This window comes from Podospora pseudopauciseta, chromosome 3 (genome assembly GCF_035222475.1).
Source record: "Podospora pseudopauciseta strain CBS 411.78 chromosome 3, whole genome shotgun sequence".
Taxonomy (NCBI): Eukaryota; Fungi; Ascomycota; class Sordariomycetes; order Sordariales; family Podosporaceae; genus Podospora; species Podospora pseudopauciseta.
Genome location: NC_085893.1, coordinates 2,335,166 through 2,348,698, shown reverse-complemented (window position 1 = coordinate 2,348,698; position 13,533 = coordinate 2,335,166). Strand labels below are relative to the sequence as shown.

General features: G+C 53.8%; 3 protein-coding genes across 3 annotated transcripts; 1 reads left to right on the top strand and 2 right to left on the bottom strand.

Annotated features, from left to right (window-relative positions):
- Positions 1–171: 171 nt before the first annotated feature.
- Positions 172–3,436, bottom strand: QC763_306680 (uncharacterized protein). Its single transcript, XM_062911111.1, has 4 exons — positions 2,871–3,436; positions 2,368–2,802; positions 1,013–1,885; positions 172–960 (listed from the first exon to the last, which is right to left on the bottom strand). Exons 2-3 carry the CDS (start codon positions 2,602–2,604, stop codon positions 1,400–1,402), a joined length of 723 nt encoding a protein of 240 aa, XP_062767118.1. The 5' UTR covers positions 2,605–2,802; positions 2,871–3,436; the 3' UTR covers positions 172–960; positions 1,013–1,399.
- A 2,835-nt stretch (positions 3,437–6,271) lies between these two features.
- On the top strand, positions 6,272–10,677 carry QC763_306670 (uncharacterized protein; the record flags this gene model as incomplete). The annotated part of the gene is made up of 2 exons (XM_062911110.1): positions 6,272–9,759; positions 9,843–10,677. Exons 1-2 carry the CDS (start codon positions 9,530–9,532, stop codon positions 10,675–10,677), a joined length of 1,065 nt encoding a protein of 354 aa, XP_062767117.1. The 5' UTR covers positions 6,272–9,529.
- Positions 10,678–12,426: 1,749 nt separating this feature from the next.
- TRM9 (tRNA methyltransferase, has a role in tRNA modification) lies at positions 12,427–13,479 on the bottom strand (the record flags this gene model as incomplete). The annotated part of the gene is made up of 1 exon (XM_062911109.1): positions 12,427–13,479. One exon carries the CDS (start codon positions 13,477–13,479, stop codon positions 12,427–12,429), a length of 1,053 nt encoding a protein of 350 aa, XP_062767116.1.
- Positions 13,480–13,533: the final 54 nt, after the last annotated feature.

The following is a 13,533-nucleotide window of genomic DNA, read 5'->3' as shown; positions in this document are numbered from 1 at the left end:
TGTTTTAGTGCCCGTTCAGTTTAAAGCAGCTGCAAGCTGCCTAGTGCCACCTAACGGCCGTGCCTCACTGACGGCCAGGGTTGTTTGTTTATGCAATTGGACGATGTTTGTTGCTCTATCTTCAAAACTCGATGATTTTGATGCAATTATGATCTAGAGTCAGTATGTTACCATCGATGACTGTTGATGGTGTATATTGTTGGAGACGACTTGAACTAGAGAATGCGCTGTTCGGTGGAGCCTCAAAGCCGCAGGTAAACTGGATCTATTTTTTGCACGCAGCATACAAAAGCGAAGCTGATCCAACGACGATTACTTCGGAAGTGATCCGAAAGAAAACACTTTTGTTTGGACTCGTAGATGTTTTGGCTGGCTCGGAAGCTTTTTGCTCCTTGAGATCCTGTCTCTGTGATCGACGTTCCGAGTCTCAGATGCTAAACAACGCTTGGTGTTTTTGCTGACAGCGCTACCACTAATCAAATGCCGACTTGTCAACAAAAAGGATATTTGGCAAGACAAGATTGGAGAAAAAAGCTGATGTTTCGAGAGATAAAATATCCAGTGATGATGTGTTATTTGCAACAAAAATGGCGAAGACGCAAAATGGATATTTCGTGGTAATTTGAGAGGGTTGTTGCAGATGGTCTGTTAACGGCAGCGTTGCACTCAGGGGTAAACGCCTTGCCCTGCATGGAGTTCGAACATCAGGCGTTACGGGGCCCATCAACCCCTTGCACCATACCTCGCAGTGAGAGATGCGGTTAAATGCAAATTCGATACCTGAGTAGACATATCCTCCCTTTGTCGCATTGGTCGTTTCGAGATTTTCAGTGCCTGATTGCCCCTGAGCCCCTTTTCCTGAGCTGGTGATGGTATATCTTAATGGCATCTTTCTGGAGCTTGTTTGGACGAGATATTTGCTCGGCGGAAAATCTCACTTAGTTTTGCAAGCCCGGTGAGCTAAAGTAGAGACCGTTAGGCAGTCATACTGTAAGTCTGGGTGACTACCCACATGTTGGTAACAGGGCAATGGCGCAGAAGCTTGGGAAGCGGCAGTTTCGAGGTCGGCTTCAAGGGCCAGCCACCTGCTTACAAGCTGGCGGCTTTTTCGGTGCCAACAAAATAACGGGAAGTGTATCAGGGAGTGCTAGCGCTTGTGAGCAAGACGGGGTCACTGGAGGATGACTGGGATACCATCTTGCCGCGGCTTCGCGCAGCTGTTCAGGAACCTGGAGAAGAGTGCAGTCCACCAACGCATCGGGACGGGCCTCTGCGACTAGCCAACTAGGCAGATGGTGTTGGGTGCGAGATGAGAGCCAATCAAGCCTCAAGGGCAGCAGAAGATGGTGACAGCGTCAAGGTTTCCATTGGTACGCATATGTTGGTGTGGTGATGGACTTCAGATCTCCTCCATGTCCTCGAGGTCATCCAGAACAGGAAAGTCCCCAACCTCCACCCGCTCTGCTCTCACAAACACGCCACGCTTAAGCTCCGACTCTTCGCCCCAGTAGCGCGTACCTCCCACGCTGCCGTCATTCTTGCCAACCGGCTCGTCCAGTTGGACGCCCACCCAGGCACCAATACCAGGAATCTCCTTGACATCCCCCACGTACTTGACCTCCCCGCGTCTCGTATCGTCACCACCAACTCTGCACCGCTTCCCCACCGCGATTCCTCGGGCCCCAATCTCTTTGGCGATGGCGTCGATCTTGGCCTGCTCATGGGTCGGGGCGTTCGGGTCGAATCGCCCGAGCTTCTGAGCCTTCTTCCATGCGAGGACCGAGTCCGTCTTCTTCTCGTACTCCTCTTCAGGCAGCTCGAATTTCTCGACGCCAACGGCGCTTGTGAAATTGGGCCTGGCAGACGCTGGCCGCGTATCAACAACCTGCCAAGCGCTGTTAGTCTGCGGGTTTCAAACGCTTGCATCTCGAGGGATTCCTCGGACCGACATATGGCCAGCAAGAAACTAGCTGGGGGGCCAGGAGAGCGCCCAATGGCTTCCGAGCTAGCCCTGGACACACACACACACCTGCCCCTGGAGCGGCTGGAGACCAGGGCACGATGCATTTTCGACGTACATCCCCTACGTGGTGGCTCTCACCAACCCCGGAAGGAGAAGGCAGCATCATAGGACGATTCGCGAGCACCACTAGAAGCCGGCCGCCACGCGTCACTTGAATAGCATTTGGCGTGAGGCGGCACGTCGTGCTCCATGTCTCAGGGCTCGATGGCCTGCCTTGCCCATGTGCCAACAGGATGATGGCAGCGCCACCTTGTTTACTTGCACTTTGATGGCGCCTGCACACCAAAGTTCCCCGGCCGAATAGATTCGGGGGCACAGGGACGGATCGGGTTTGTCTCACTTACTTGCAATTCAGCATATGGCGCTAGCGGAAAGCTTTGCAGATAGACCGCCTCCTCGTCCGAAGCCTCGATCGGAATCCCATCGTTGGACGAGGTCTTGAGGAAAATGTGCTGGCAGGAAGGAGGAATGCCGGTGATGGGTTCCAACTTGGTCTTGAGCTGAGCGATAGACCATGAGGGGGTGATCCGTCTTTCCGAAGACGAGTAGTCGGATACGACATAGAGCGGGACGTCAGCCATGGTGGGTGGTGGTTGCGAAGCAGAAGTGAGGTTCCGTATTCGTTGCTTTTCGCTCGCTTCACCAGGAACAGAAGCAAGATAGCTGACGGTTCAAACGTGGTGAAGGTGCGGTGTGGTGCCGTGGCAGACAGAAGCCCGTCGAATGTGGAAGCCGTGCACGTGGGTTTGTAATGGAGAAAGTTGGGGGTATGTGGATGGCTGCCAGAGAGTGGTCAGTTAAGAGAGATCAACCAGAGAGGGGAGCTGAGATGTATGCAAAATGTTACCAGAAAGCGAGTCTATCCAGGCCTGGAACCGTGAATCGCTTCAAAAAGGCTTATCTTTGAGGATATCGAGATCCGAGAGTTGTCTAGATCTCTCTCTGATGCTCATGTAAGCTGAAAAGGAAGCAGTTGGAGTCGCTGGTTGATCAAGCATGGGAGACCCAGCCTGGCGTCTTGGCAACACGAACCAGTGTTGCACAGCGCTAAGGAAAGCCACATTCCGGTAGTGCGGTCACTAGCCACACTCTTCAACTTCCACTCACCCAAGCCCAGCTGAGCCACCTCCATCTTCCATTGTCTTGTCTTCACGTCTCCTTCTCATCGAATCAAGACTCCAAGCCCAAGGTCTCAGCTTTCTTTTGTCCGCACACGGGAATCGAATTCGATAAAGCTTCCAATGTTCCGAATTATCCGACAGCCGATATCACCCTTGACAGCGAAAGAGCTCGCGAGGGGGGAACAAAATCTCACAAGGCGACCCAGGCATCAATTGTTCTGTTCATTCCCTCGTCGCCATTGGTTCACGCCCGTTTGCAAGCCCGCCAGCGAGGAACCGTGTCATTGGGAACACCAGCCCCAGAACACGGCAGCATTCGATGCAGTCATACATGAGATTTCGCGGGAAGCTGAGGTCAAACGCCCACCGAGTTCGCCATTGGTCGAACCGGTTTCGGCCAGCTGCCCTGAATGCCCTAAAGCGCAATGCTGCTGGAGACTCGTCCACTTTCCCGACAGGCTCACGGGCTTCACAAACAATTCCATGTCGACGCCCGATCCCGAAGACCGACCTGCCTGGTGTACGTGTACCGTATACCGGCCTGTTCCTCCGCATTCTGTGCAAACGGCTGGCCTGGACAAGAGGTGAAACATCTTGATGGTTCACTGCAGTACTGACAAGTCATTCTTGTGTCCTGCCGATTCCCTCTTTTGGCTGATTCGCCAGTCCAACTCATGCTGCGGCACCTGATGAGGCTGCTGCGTGTGCGGCATCTACCCGAGGCGATCTGAACACAATCTGCAAAAAATAGCAGGATTCACTCACAGATACCACACAGATACAATTCACCGTCTCTCACAGAAACGAAACCCCTGCACCAGTTGCGCCTCCTTCCTAGCCTCTGGAGGCAATGCAACTGACCGCTGGTGAAGCTCATCTGCATAGTCGACACTAAATGCGTTTGTCGCAGAATCGAGGGGATTTTCACTCGACATGGCGTCGCATTGCTCACGATGTTGTATTCAGTGCGGTCAAGATGGCAGGGATAAGGTTTTGAGACACTTGTCGGGCGACAGATGATATGCATGCTTGCTACCCAAGATCTGTTCTTGTGTCGTTCACCGCCACCTTTGGGTAAATGGTCACATCTTTGCATCTATTGTCTAAAAAATTGTTTTTTTTCCCGCGGCATGGACCACGGGAAGCCCGTCAACCTTTTGACCGGGCGTCTGGCACCCTGGCTGGGCGCGGTTGCTATGATCAGAAAAGAGAAGTGACCTTGAGGTATGTACAGCACAGCTCGAATACACGATACTACGTTCAGAACTGCTCACCATATTCCGTATGGATCAGCCTACAGTTGTAGCCTTGTTCTCTACGGGAGAATGACGTCGCCAAGAGTCAAATTGTCTTGTGTGCCGGGAGGGGCGGTCGAGCCGCATCTTTACGTTGCAGAACAGTGGCCAGCTGTACGGGATGCTCGTCTGATTAAACCAGCCGCCAGCACTTCCCTAGGTACCGCCTACACATCACGTCCGCATCTGGTCAGTATTCTAGGTGCAATAACAGGGCCAGGCCATTATGCAAGGCCAACGAATTCACCACCCAGTGCAGCTGAGAAGCACAAGGACTGTGTTTCTCAACCTAGGATGGCATCGGCGCCCTGCCGAATCCGGGTGCCTTTACATACGTGCCGTGTCTAATAATCATGGCTAGAGCACATGGAGGAAACAGAGCTAACGAGCTAACGAAGCCGACATGGACCGACAAGCTCCCATAGGCCCAGTCTCTCACCAAATCGACGACATACTACATGCAGTTCATCTCACTTGACCTTGGCGATTGCTGTTTGATAGTCGCAGCTGGCGAAACGGCCGGCAGCTGAGAGCATCGACTTCAACAAGTCGGTCACCGTGGCGTAGGCGTAAATAGCTTCTTTTTTCGGCACCGATCTTCAAGGGCATTAGGAACAGCGCGCTGGTTGATTCGAGCACCAACAAACAGCCGAGCTTGGGAGCGTCTTCGCTGCTTTGTTCGGGCAGCAACAACGAAACGAGCCGGCGATGATCTGCTTCGTTCCAGGTTTGTCTTGCTCACCTTGACCTGGACTGCTGAACCACGGTGGCCTTGGCTTTACCACCCCACTCCCGCTCTGCAGTTGGCCATGTGGTCATGGAAATTCGTGTATTTGAGTCCCTGAATCGCTGAGCGGCATGTGCAAAAGCGCAGTTCCAAGCTGGCCACGACTTACAGGTGAGGTTCTGGACCAGTCTTGGCAAGCCGTTTGGGCCAGAGTCATGTCAGGTCTACAGGACAAAGCGAGGCGAAATGGCAGCGTGGGTAGCACATGGCTGTGGCTGAGCCAAGTGGGATCAGCTCCAATGGCATCTTTCTTGTCTTGATATTGGGCTCCAGGACCTGCGCTGGTGTCGAAAGAAACAAGCAGCACGAACAGTCAGCCTGTAACCGAGCATGGCCGACAAAAGCATTACAAGGAGCAGCATAATGGCTATTGTTGGGTGGCAGATCATGGTTCATGGGCAGGGTGAGCCACAATAGCCAGCCGAGAGGAAGCGACACCACACCGGGAAATTCATGGATCCTAGGCACAAAACCCAAAACGGAACGATTCATTGATCGTCTTGGGGCGGCTGTCCTGCCGGCACTGTTGCCCCGCAGGAACCCTGATCCCGGACGGTGTGGGGGGAGGGATGAAGCGGAACTTGAGAGCAGAGACCTGTATCTGTCCAGAGGTACAGAACACAAGAGCTGACCGCCAATTCGTGGGACTGCCATCTCAGAGCTGTTTGCTGGAGAGTATGGAGCGCTTCTCCAGTGCACTCATGGCATTGACAAATGTATTGTCACAACTTGTCCGGTAGCCTGCCCCGCCAAACGCTGTCGTTGATCTTACAGCAAGATTGTGTGATGTGGGCTTACCAGGGACAGGATCCGGAACGCACAGACAATGCATCGAGTCGCTATTACCCGCCCCAGGCTCTTTGAGAAACCAGGGTTACAATGTTCAACAGCAACTGCTCACACGCCGGATCGATCTTTGGATCTCTGGATCTCTTGTGTCCAGAGAACTGACAGGGTTCCTGACTGTCGCGCCTCTGAGCCTGTTGCGACGGTTCTGTCCAAGTTCAGTCGACGTCGCCGTCTTAGGTAGGGGCTCATGCTCCCGCAACCCATGCAAGCAATGCTCCAGCGTCCGAATCGCACATCCATGTCGCATCGCATTGAAGCCAGGGTTTCCCTGGATCTGACAAGAGAACAGACGCACTCTCTTCGTCTCGCGCAGCGTCTGTTCTTATGCGCACAGAGGCTCCAAAATAGCTAGAGCCTGAAGAACATCCAAGAAGAATGATGATGACCGGAGCTGGCCCGGCGGCTTATATCACCGTGACTGCAAAGTAATAACCCGGAGCCAAGGTTGGCGAGCCGGCGGCCGTCGTTTCTGGGTCAAGGGCGGATCGAAACGAGCCTCTCGTGCCGCTCCTCCCATCTGCGACTTACTTCACACCTCTAGCGCCCGTTTAGGATCGATCACGCTCCCCTTCGTCGCACTGCGCAGTTGTTCAACAGTTAGGTCTGAGGTCTCGGTAATGCAGATGCCAGATGGGTTGATCCCATCCAGCCTGGGGCCTTCTTCCGCATTGGGCCCTGGACTAAACTCTCGATGCTGGCAGTGTCCAAGCTTTGGACGGGGGCAGCATGACGGTAAACCATCAAACCTCCTTTCAGAACAAGGAGGTGAGCATCAAGATGGGGCATGGACCACTGGTTGCTGGTGGCCGTCGCCTCTTGCAAATCCAATCCGCCTCCCGCCCCATACCACCACGGGCAGTTTCAAGACCAACCCATTTGAACCCATGTCCTATGCGTTTTTTTCTCCTCCCATGGCAAGCGTTTCCGTTCATCTCCACCCCCATCGTTTGTGGTCGAAACAGGTACTGCCTGTTTATGCCCGGCTGGGCTGTCGTTGCTGCTGGACAGATGCAGGTGCAGCGGCAACTTTTGGCTGACGCCTCACCCTACCTGCTTGCTTGCACACGTCTCTCTTTCTTCTGCCGCAAGTCAAGTTCCGCCTGCGCCGAACCATGCCATGGTGAAGTAGTACCTGGGATGGGGGTTAAAAGTCACTCAGGAAACAATGCCGCTTGAGAGCCCAACTAACCTTGATGACTTGACCCTTCTTTACCGACTTTGTAACCCGACCACTCACGTACACCGCCCCCCATCATAGACTTTCTTCTTCGCGGTATGCCCCCAACTTTGATGCACAATAAGAACGTTCTGCGCCATTAAACATGGCATTTTAGTCGAAGTAAGCGCTGTTAGCCAGAACCAGCCAGCCTGAAGAATAGAGGGTGTCTGTCATGCACGAAGTCGTGGTCAACCCATGTCGTTTGCCCTAGTGGGGACGGTATCTCGCGTAGTCGACATGTTCGGCGTTAGCACTGATCTTCTTCGACGTCCCTAGAACCGGTCGGTCTTGCATTTCTTTTTTTTTTTTTTCTTTATCTATTTGCCATTTCGTTCTTGGATGGAGCAACCCCTCAGCAACCAAAGAAGAAAAAAGGTCAATTGGGGCTCTTTTGATTGGGGAGGGGTGTGTTGCCATTTCTCCTGCCAAGGGGCGTGGTCTGGGAGTATGTCGAATGGCCGTCTCATTGACTTTTTACTTGGCCACCAAACAATTGGACCCAAGACAGCTAGTACCTGTTGGGTACCTCTTCTCATCAGTCCAAGCGTGAACGGGGATTGGACTTTGACATTTCGCCTTAGCCCTCTTTCCAGCTGGATCAAGAGCCCGAGCATGGCAAACCGGTTCTTGGTCCCGGGCTCTTGATATTGCAGCTGGGTGTTGGGAGCGTTGGAGCTACCCCAAACCCAACCGAAGTCGATGAGGTCCGTCCCGAAGCCCCCGGGGGTTACTTCCAGAGGTTACCCGTATCTGACAGGGCCATCTCTACCGCACAAGTCAGGCGTTTGGCATTCTGGGGTACGGACCCTGACTTGTGGCTCAGGTTATCACTCACCACCCACGGCATCCGAGCCCTGGAGCCCTGACCTTGCCCGCATCCCTTGTTCTGTCTGTTTCCCTGGCCGACCCACTTTGCACACACGCCCCCCTCCATCTGCACCCCCTCCCTGGCCCTTGGCCCTTGGCCCTGGTTGCCATCCATCCATCCATCTCCTTCAACACGACATGCAGCCTGTCTGTACACTTCCGGTATGGCTATCACCGGTGTTCTTTTCATGGAATCCCAACCATGAAGGCCTACTCGTCCTCACAGTATTAGTTTACCCTCATATGCCCCCCTGAACCCTGACCCCATCCCCCGCATACTGTCACTCTCCTTAGACACCGTCATCAAGAAGTTTTTCTTTCCCCTTCTCATCCTGGCTACCCATCTGCAGAGGCGCATCTTCCCGGACCTGGATACAGCCTCTCCCCTGCTCTATGCTCGGTGACTATGGAAAAGGTCTTCTCTCTTCTCAAGCAGTCGTCTAGCACCCCCGTCTGACCTTACCACTGCTCACCTACCTCATCAAGCTCGGCACATGCTCATTTATTGGCGAACGCATGCTCAGGAACCTACCCAATCATGTTTTGATGTCTGCCATCAGCACACGAGCCACCACCGTTGTCTAAAAGCTACTATTATAACAACCAGTCTCGAAAGGGGGTCTCTTTCTCGCTCGGCTACCAATCTACCCCCTTTAAACACGCGCTGTCTCCCGAACTTCACGGCTTACAAAACTCGGAATCGCGTCCATCACATATCCCAACCTAGCTCACTTCGGCCGACAACAACATTTGCGAAACCCGTCCTGGTCTCCCGGTCCTAGTCTCCGCGCCAAACGGTTCACTGACCTCCGTAGAAGAACAGCTACGGTGGAGTGACCTTCTTCTTGCCCGGACGTACTGACCAGCGATCCCCTGCTAAGCAGTCGAAGGAACGAAGCTTCCATTGTTGAGCTCTCGGCACCTTTGGCTTCACTGCAACTCGAGAGCAACAACCGGTTTCTGTTGGTGGCGTTGGACAAGGCGGAAAACGCGTTTCCCCCGTCTTCAGCCCTGGCCATCTATGAACTTGCTGCCGCTATAGGCAAAGACCGGCGAGACACCGTCACCGTGGATATCGCGTCATTAATCAAAGGCTCCGACTCAAATGAGTCCACTGCATCGCCTACCCAGCAGGCTCATCCGACTTCGACTGCAACATTTTCGCCGGCAACAACGTCCCCAGGTGATCCTCCTCCTCTGGCCTCCTTTGCTGTAGCACCCGGCACAGTGTCTTCGCAATTTGGCTTCGTCGGCGGCACCGGATTTGGGGGCTTCGGGGCATCTACGATACCTGGATACTCTCAGCCGACTGCCACTTTGGCGCCAGCTTCAGCATCACGCCCGCCCAGTGGAAGTAATAAACGCAGCATGCCGCCTCACACCTCCGAGTCGCCGGCGAAGAAACAAAGCAAGTGGTCTCCGGAAGAGGATGCTCTCATCATAGAGCTCCGGGGCAGTGGGATGAAATGGGACGACATATCGAAGCGGCTTCCAGGACGGAGCTCCATCAGCTGTCGTCTTCACTACCAAAACTATCTGGAAAGGCGGAGCGAGTGGGACGAAGAGCGCAAGAACAAGCTCGCAAGGCTGTACGAGAGGTAACAATGTCCCTCCCCCCCTTTTTTTTTTTTTTTTTTTTTGGCTGCGTTTCGGACGAACAAGACTGACAAAAGCTTGGCAGATTCAAACCTGAGATGTGGGCAAAAGTGGCAGAGGAGATGCAGGTCCCCTGGCGCGCCGCCGAGGCGATGCACTGGCAGCTAGGTGAGAATGAAATGGCAAGGCGGGCAGGCGTGGTTCCATTCACGCTGAACATGACTCCGAACGACTCGCAAGGTTCCCACGGCCATCACCGAATTTCCCCCACGAGAGGACACGGCCACTCGCAGTCCCAGGGAAGCCTCCCCACCATTCCGTCTCCACGATACCACCACCAACACCAACGGGGCCCCGGGCCCGTCCCACCACCCTTGATCCCACCCCCGATGGCGACCGGCCGGCCCCTAGCCGTACGACGCGAGAGCCTCCCCCCGAGATCCTCTTCCGGCATCGCCCCTGAGCCCCTTGACTACGGCTACGGACAACCGCCTCCACCACCGGGTCCTCCGTTTGGGGGGCTCGCGCCGATTCAGACGACGAGTCTTGGCCCAGGTCAAGGACGCGGAGGCGTGCTGCCCAGTGTGGCGGAACTGACGACGGGAGTTAGCCCGTATAGCACTCCGGCGTACTCGGTGGGAGCTCCTAGTGCGAGTCCTATCCACAGCGCCACTGCTAGTCCGGTTCCTTTGCTCCCGCCTTTGGGGTACAGCTCGTCGTCGTCGTATGGGTATACACATTTGGAATCGTCGTCTGGGTCGAAGCGGAGGGCCAGTCCTGATGTAAGCAGGGAGACTAGCAGGCGACGACACATGTACCCGCGGTCTGAGGATGGGGATTACCCGCCTCTTCCGCCTCCGCCTCCGCCACCGATGGGACTCGGGCAGGTGGCGGCTAGACGGCCGAGGTATGAGCCATAACATGGGGGGTGGGGGAACTGGACTGGTGAGAGGTTTCCCTGTTGTTGTGCTCCCTTTCCCCAGATAAACACCACCACACACCGCAGGGGATTTTCGAATAACCAATTGCTACGGCAAATCAGTCACCAAACAAACACACCACAGCTTGTTACGACTACAATTATTCCTTTTCCTAAATTTACTCGAGCATTACATACACTCACAACATTTCACCACTCATGACAACAAACATTCCCGGCATAGCACACTTCAATGACATACATCACAATATTAGCAACACAAACACACATGGGAGAGGGGAAAAAAAGAAAACCCGGCGGAACAAACAGTAACGACCTGGGAGGCAATCTGTAATTTTGAAATTTCTTTTACAACTTTTCAGAACGAAGGGACGGGCGGGCGGCTGGATGGATGGATGGATGGATGGCCTACCACGAAGAAATGGATGAAAAGGGACATGGCACGGAAACGGGGTGGGGGGAATATTTTGCATCAAGGCAGAGAGAGAGGAAGCGATGGGATGACACACGCACATTTGTTGGACACATATTTCTCTTTTCTTTCTTTCTTCATTTAAGCACCTACCCACTACATACTTCTTGATTGACAAGTAACGACCCTTTATTCTTATTCTTGTTTTGTTCAAAGGACACGGCATTTTGTAATTATAGTTTTTTTTTGGGGGGGGGTTTTTTTCGATTCATGTTTTACACTCTTCTCTTTTGAACAAATTCTTTTTTCTACGTCTCGAGACAGCCTTTTCACTTTGCCACATGGGGCGGGGATCTAATTGTTCTACAAAAACAAAACAAGGCGTTGAAAGAGAGATGGGTGGTGGGACATAATCATTACTGCTTGCTGCTGCTGCTAGGTACAGGGAAAACTTCTCCGGAGAAGAGAAGTTTCCTCTCTCCACACCACGAGATATCATTGGGTTAGAATTTTGAGCTTTTTGTTGGTTGTGGATAATTAATTCTTGGACCAAAAGTTTTGGAGTGTATGTATGTTATTCAGGTATGACAAAAGGGGGTGAATTGGCAAACCACAAAGCACACACAGAATCACAAAGGGGCGGCGGTTACGGCGGCCAACCCCAACATATCGGACTTTAGACTGGAGATCTTTTTTTTTTTTTTCAGTGTGACAGAACCTACCTACCCTCCCCGCCCCAACCATCAAAATGCAGCAACTATGCAAGATGCGAACCAACCTTTCTAGAAGTCTCGAACCACACATAATAGATCGATCCATCACATAACAGCGGTATCCAAAGGGGTCTAGCTTGCCGGGGGTGTCTGATCTCTGGTGATCGTTTCTCACCATTCTCTCGGCAAGACTATCTGATGCTCAACAAAGCGGAAGATAGCCCACAACTAGAGCAAATCATCAGGTATGAATCATCGAGATATACCCAGCAAGGCTGAGTATGGCACCATTATTGGAGAATTCCCCTCCGTAGTGTGCTCAATGAAGCTGGAAGAGATCAATGATACGAACCCGAGAGGCAAACCACCGTTCATCCGAAACGGAGTCATCGTTGCGACTGGTCTCCAACACTCATCCAACAGCCAACGGGAACAAACCAAGCAAACGTTTCACTTGAAAAAGAAAATCACCAAACACACACGTACCCCCAAAGACGGAGGGAGGTCCGCATTAGCGAGCGATAGATCACCCAACCAACGGACCCGGACTCCGTTTCGGTGTCTTGTTTGGTTCAACATCAATATATTTTCTTCAGCTTTCGCCTCATGTTGACTGTGACGGGAGGGGCTCATTGGCAGCCACCACCCACCAGTTGTCTCTTTCGTAACCGCTGGTGATGACTGCGCCCCCGGCAGCCAATACATCCTCCTCCAGCTCACCTTTGCGGTAGAGATGATAGTAGCGCTTGAAGACGGGGTCGGTGTGGCCCGGGTCTGGTTCCGTGGCCGCAGTAGTTGCACCGGCAGTAGCCTCAGATGGTGGAGCCTCACCGCTATTATTACTGGCAGCAACACCACTGGAATCTTGGTCCCGAGTCCGTTTCTGTCCTTTGCGTTGTTTCGGTCGCTTGGGCTGTTTTTGCTGACTCTTGAGCACCCAGGGCACTAGCAGATCTTGCTCACCCCCTTCGTCCCATCCGCGCCGGCTGTTGCCCTGTTCGAGAGCCCATACGTACACCAAGATTTGACCGCCGGGCTGGCCAGCCTGTCCGGTCCTGACACATCGCAGGAGGTGACGGATCGCCTCTTGACGCCTTGTTCTTGTCGACATGTGGTGGATAACGGCGATACAGATGACGAAATCCGCAGCGCGTTCGCGGAACGGGAGTGAGAGTCCATCAGCTACAAGCACCTCTGTGGCGACGGCAGCTCCACTCGACTCCCCGCCTGTTCCTGTTGTTGCGTCCAGCTCACCTTGAGCGATCCGCTTCTTCGCCTCCTGGGCCTGCTGTTCCTGGAGCTGCCTCCCACGGCTGTGGGCAAGCGCAACAAGCGAAGCACTACGATCCGAGCCGACCATGTACACGGATGGGTTTAGGCCCAGGTACTTGCCATTGCCACAGCCAACATCGAGACCCACCGCTCCCGGAGGCCGCGACTGCAGAAACGATGCCACGGCAGGCCAGGGCTTGTAGCGTGTCGCCGAAAAGTGCGGGGCGATGGCTTCATACACACCGTGAACATGCGTCTTTTCGTAGGCCTCTGCTTCTGCCGATTCTGCTGCCTGAGAAGCGGCGGCGGCGGCGGCCAGCTTGGCGACGTCACCGGCCACAGAGTCAGACGGCAGGGCTGAGGGGGTATGTGTCGAAGCCATCATGGGTTCGGGTTACACCGAGAGACTTTGGAATAGTGCTGGATCGGGCAACAACAA

Coding starts and splice junctions, on each gene's coding strand:
- QC763_306680 (XM_062911111.1), bottom strand. CDS start 2,604: ATGGCTGACGTCCCGCTCTATGTCGTATCCGACTACTCGTCTTCGGAA. Junction 1,886..2,367: donor CGCCATATGCTGAATTGCAA/GTAAGTGAGACA, acceptor AGCGCTTGGCAG/GTTGTTGATACGCGGCCAGC.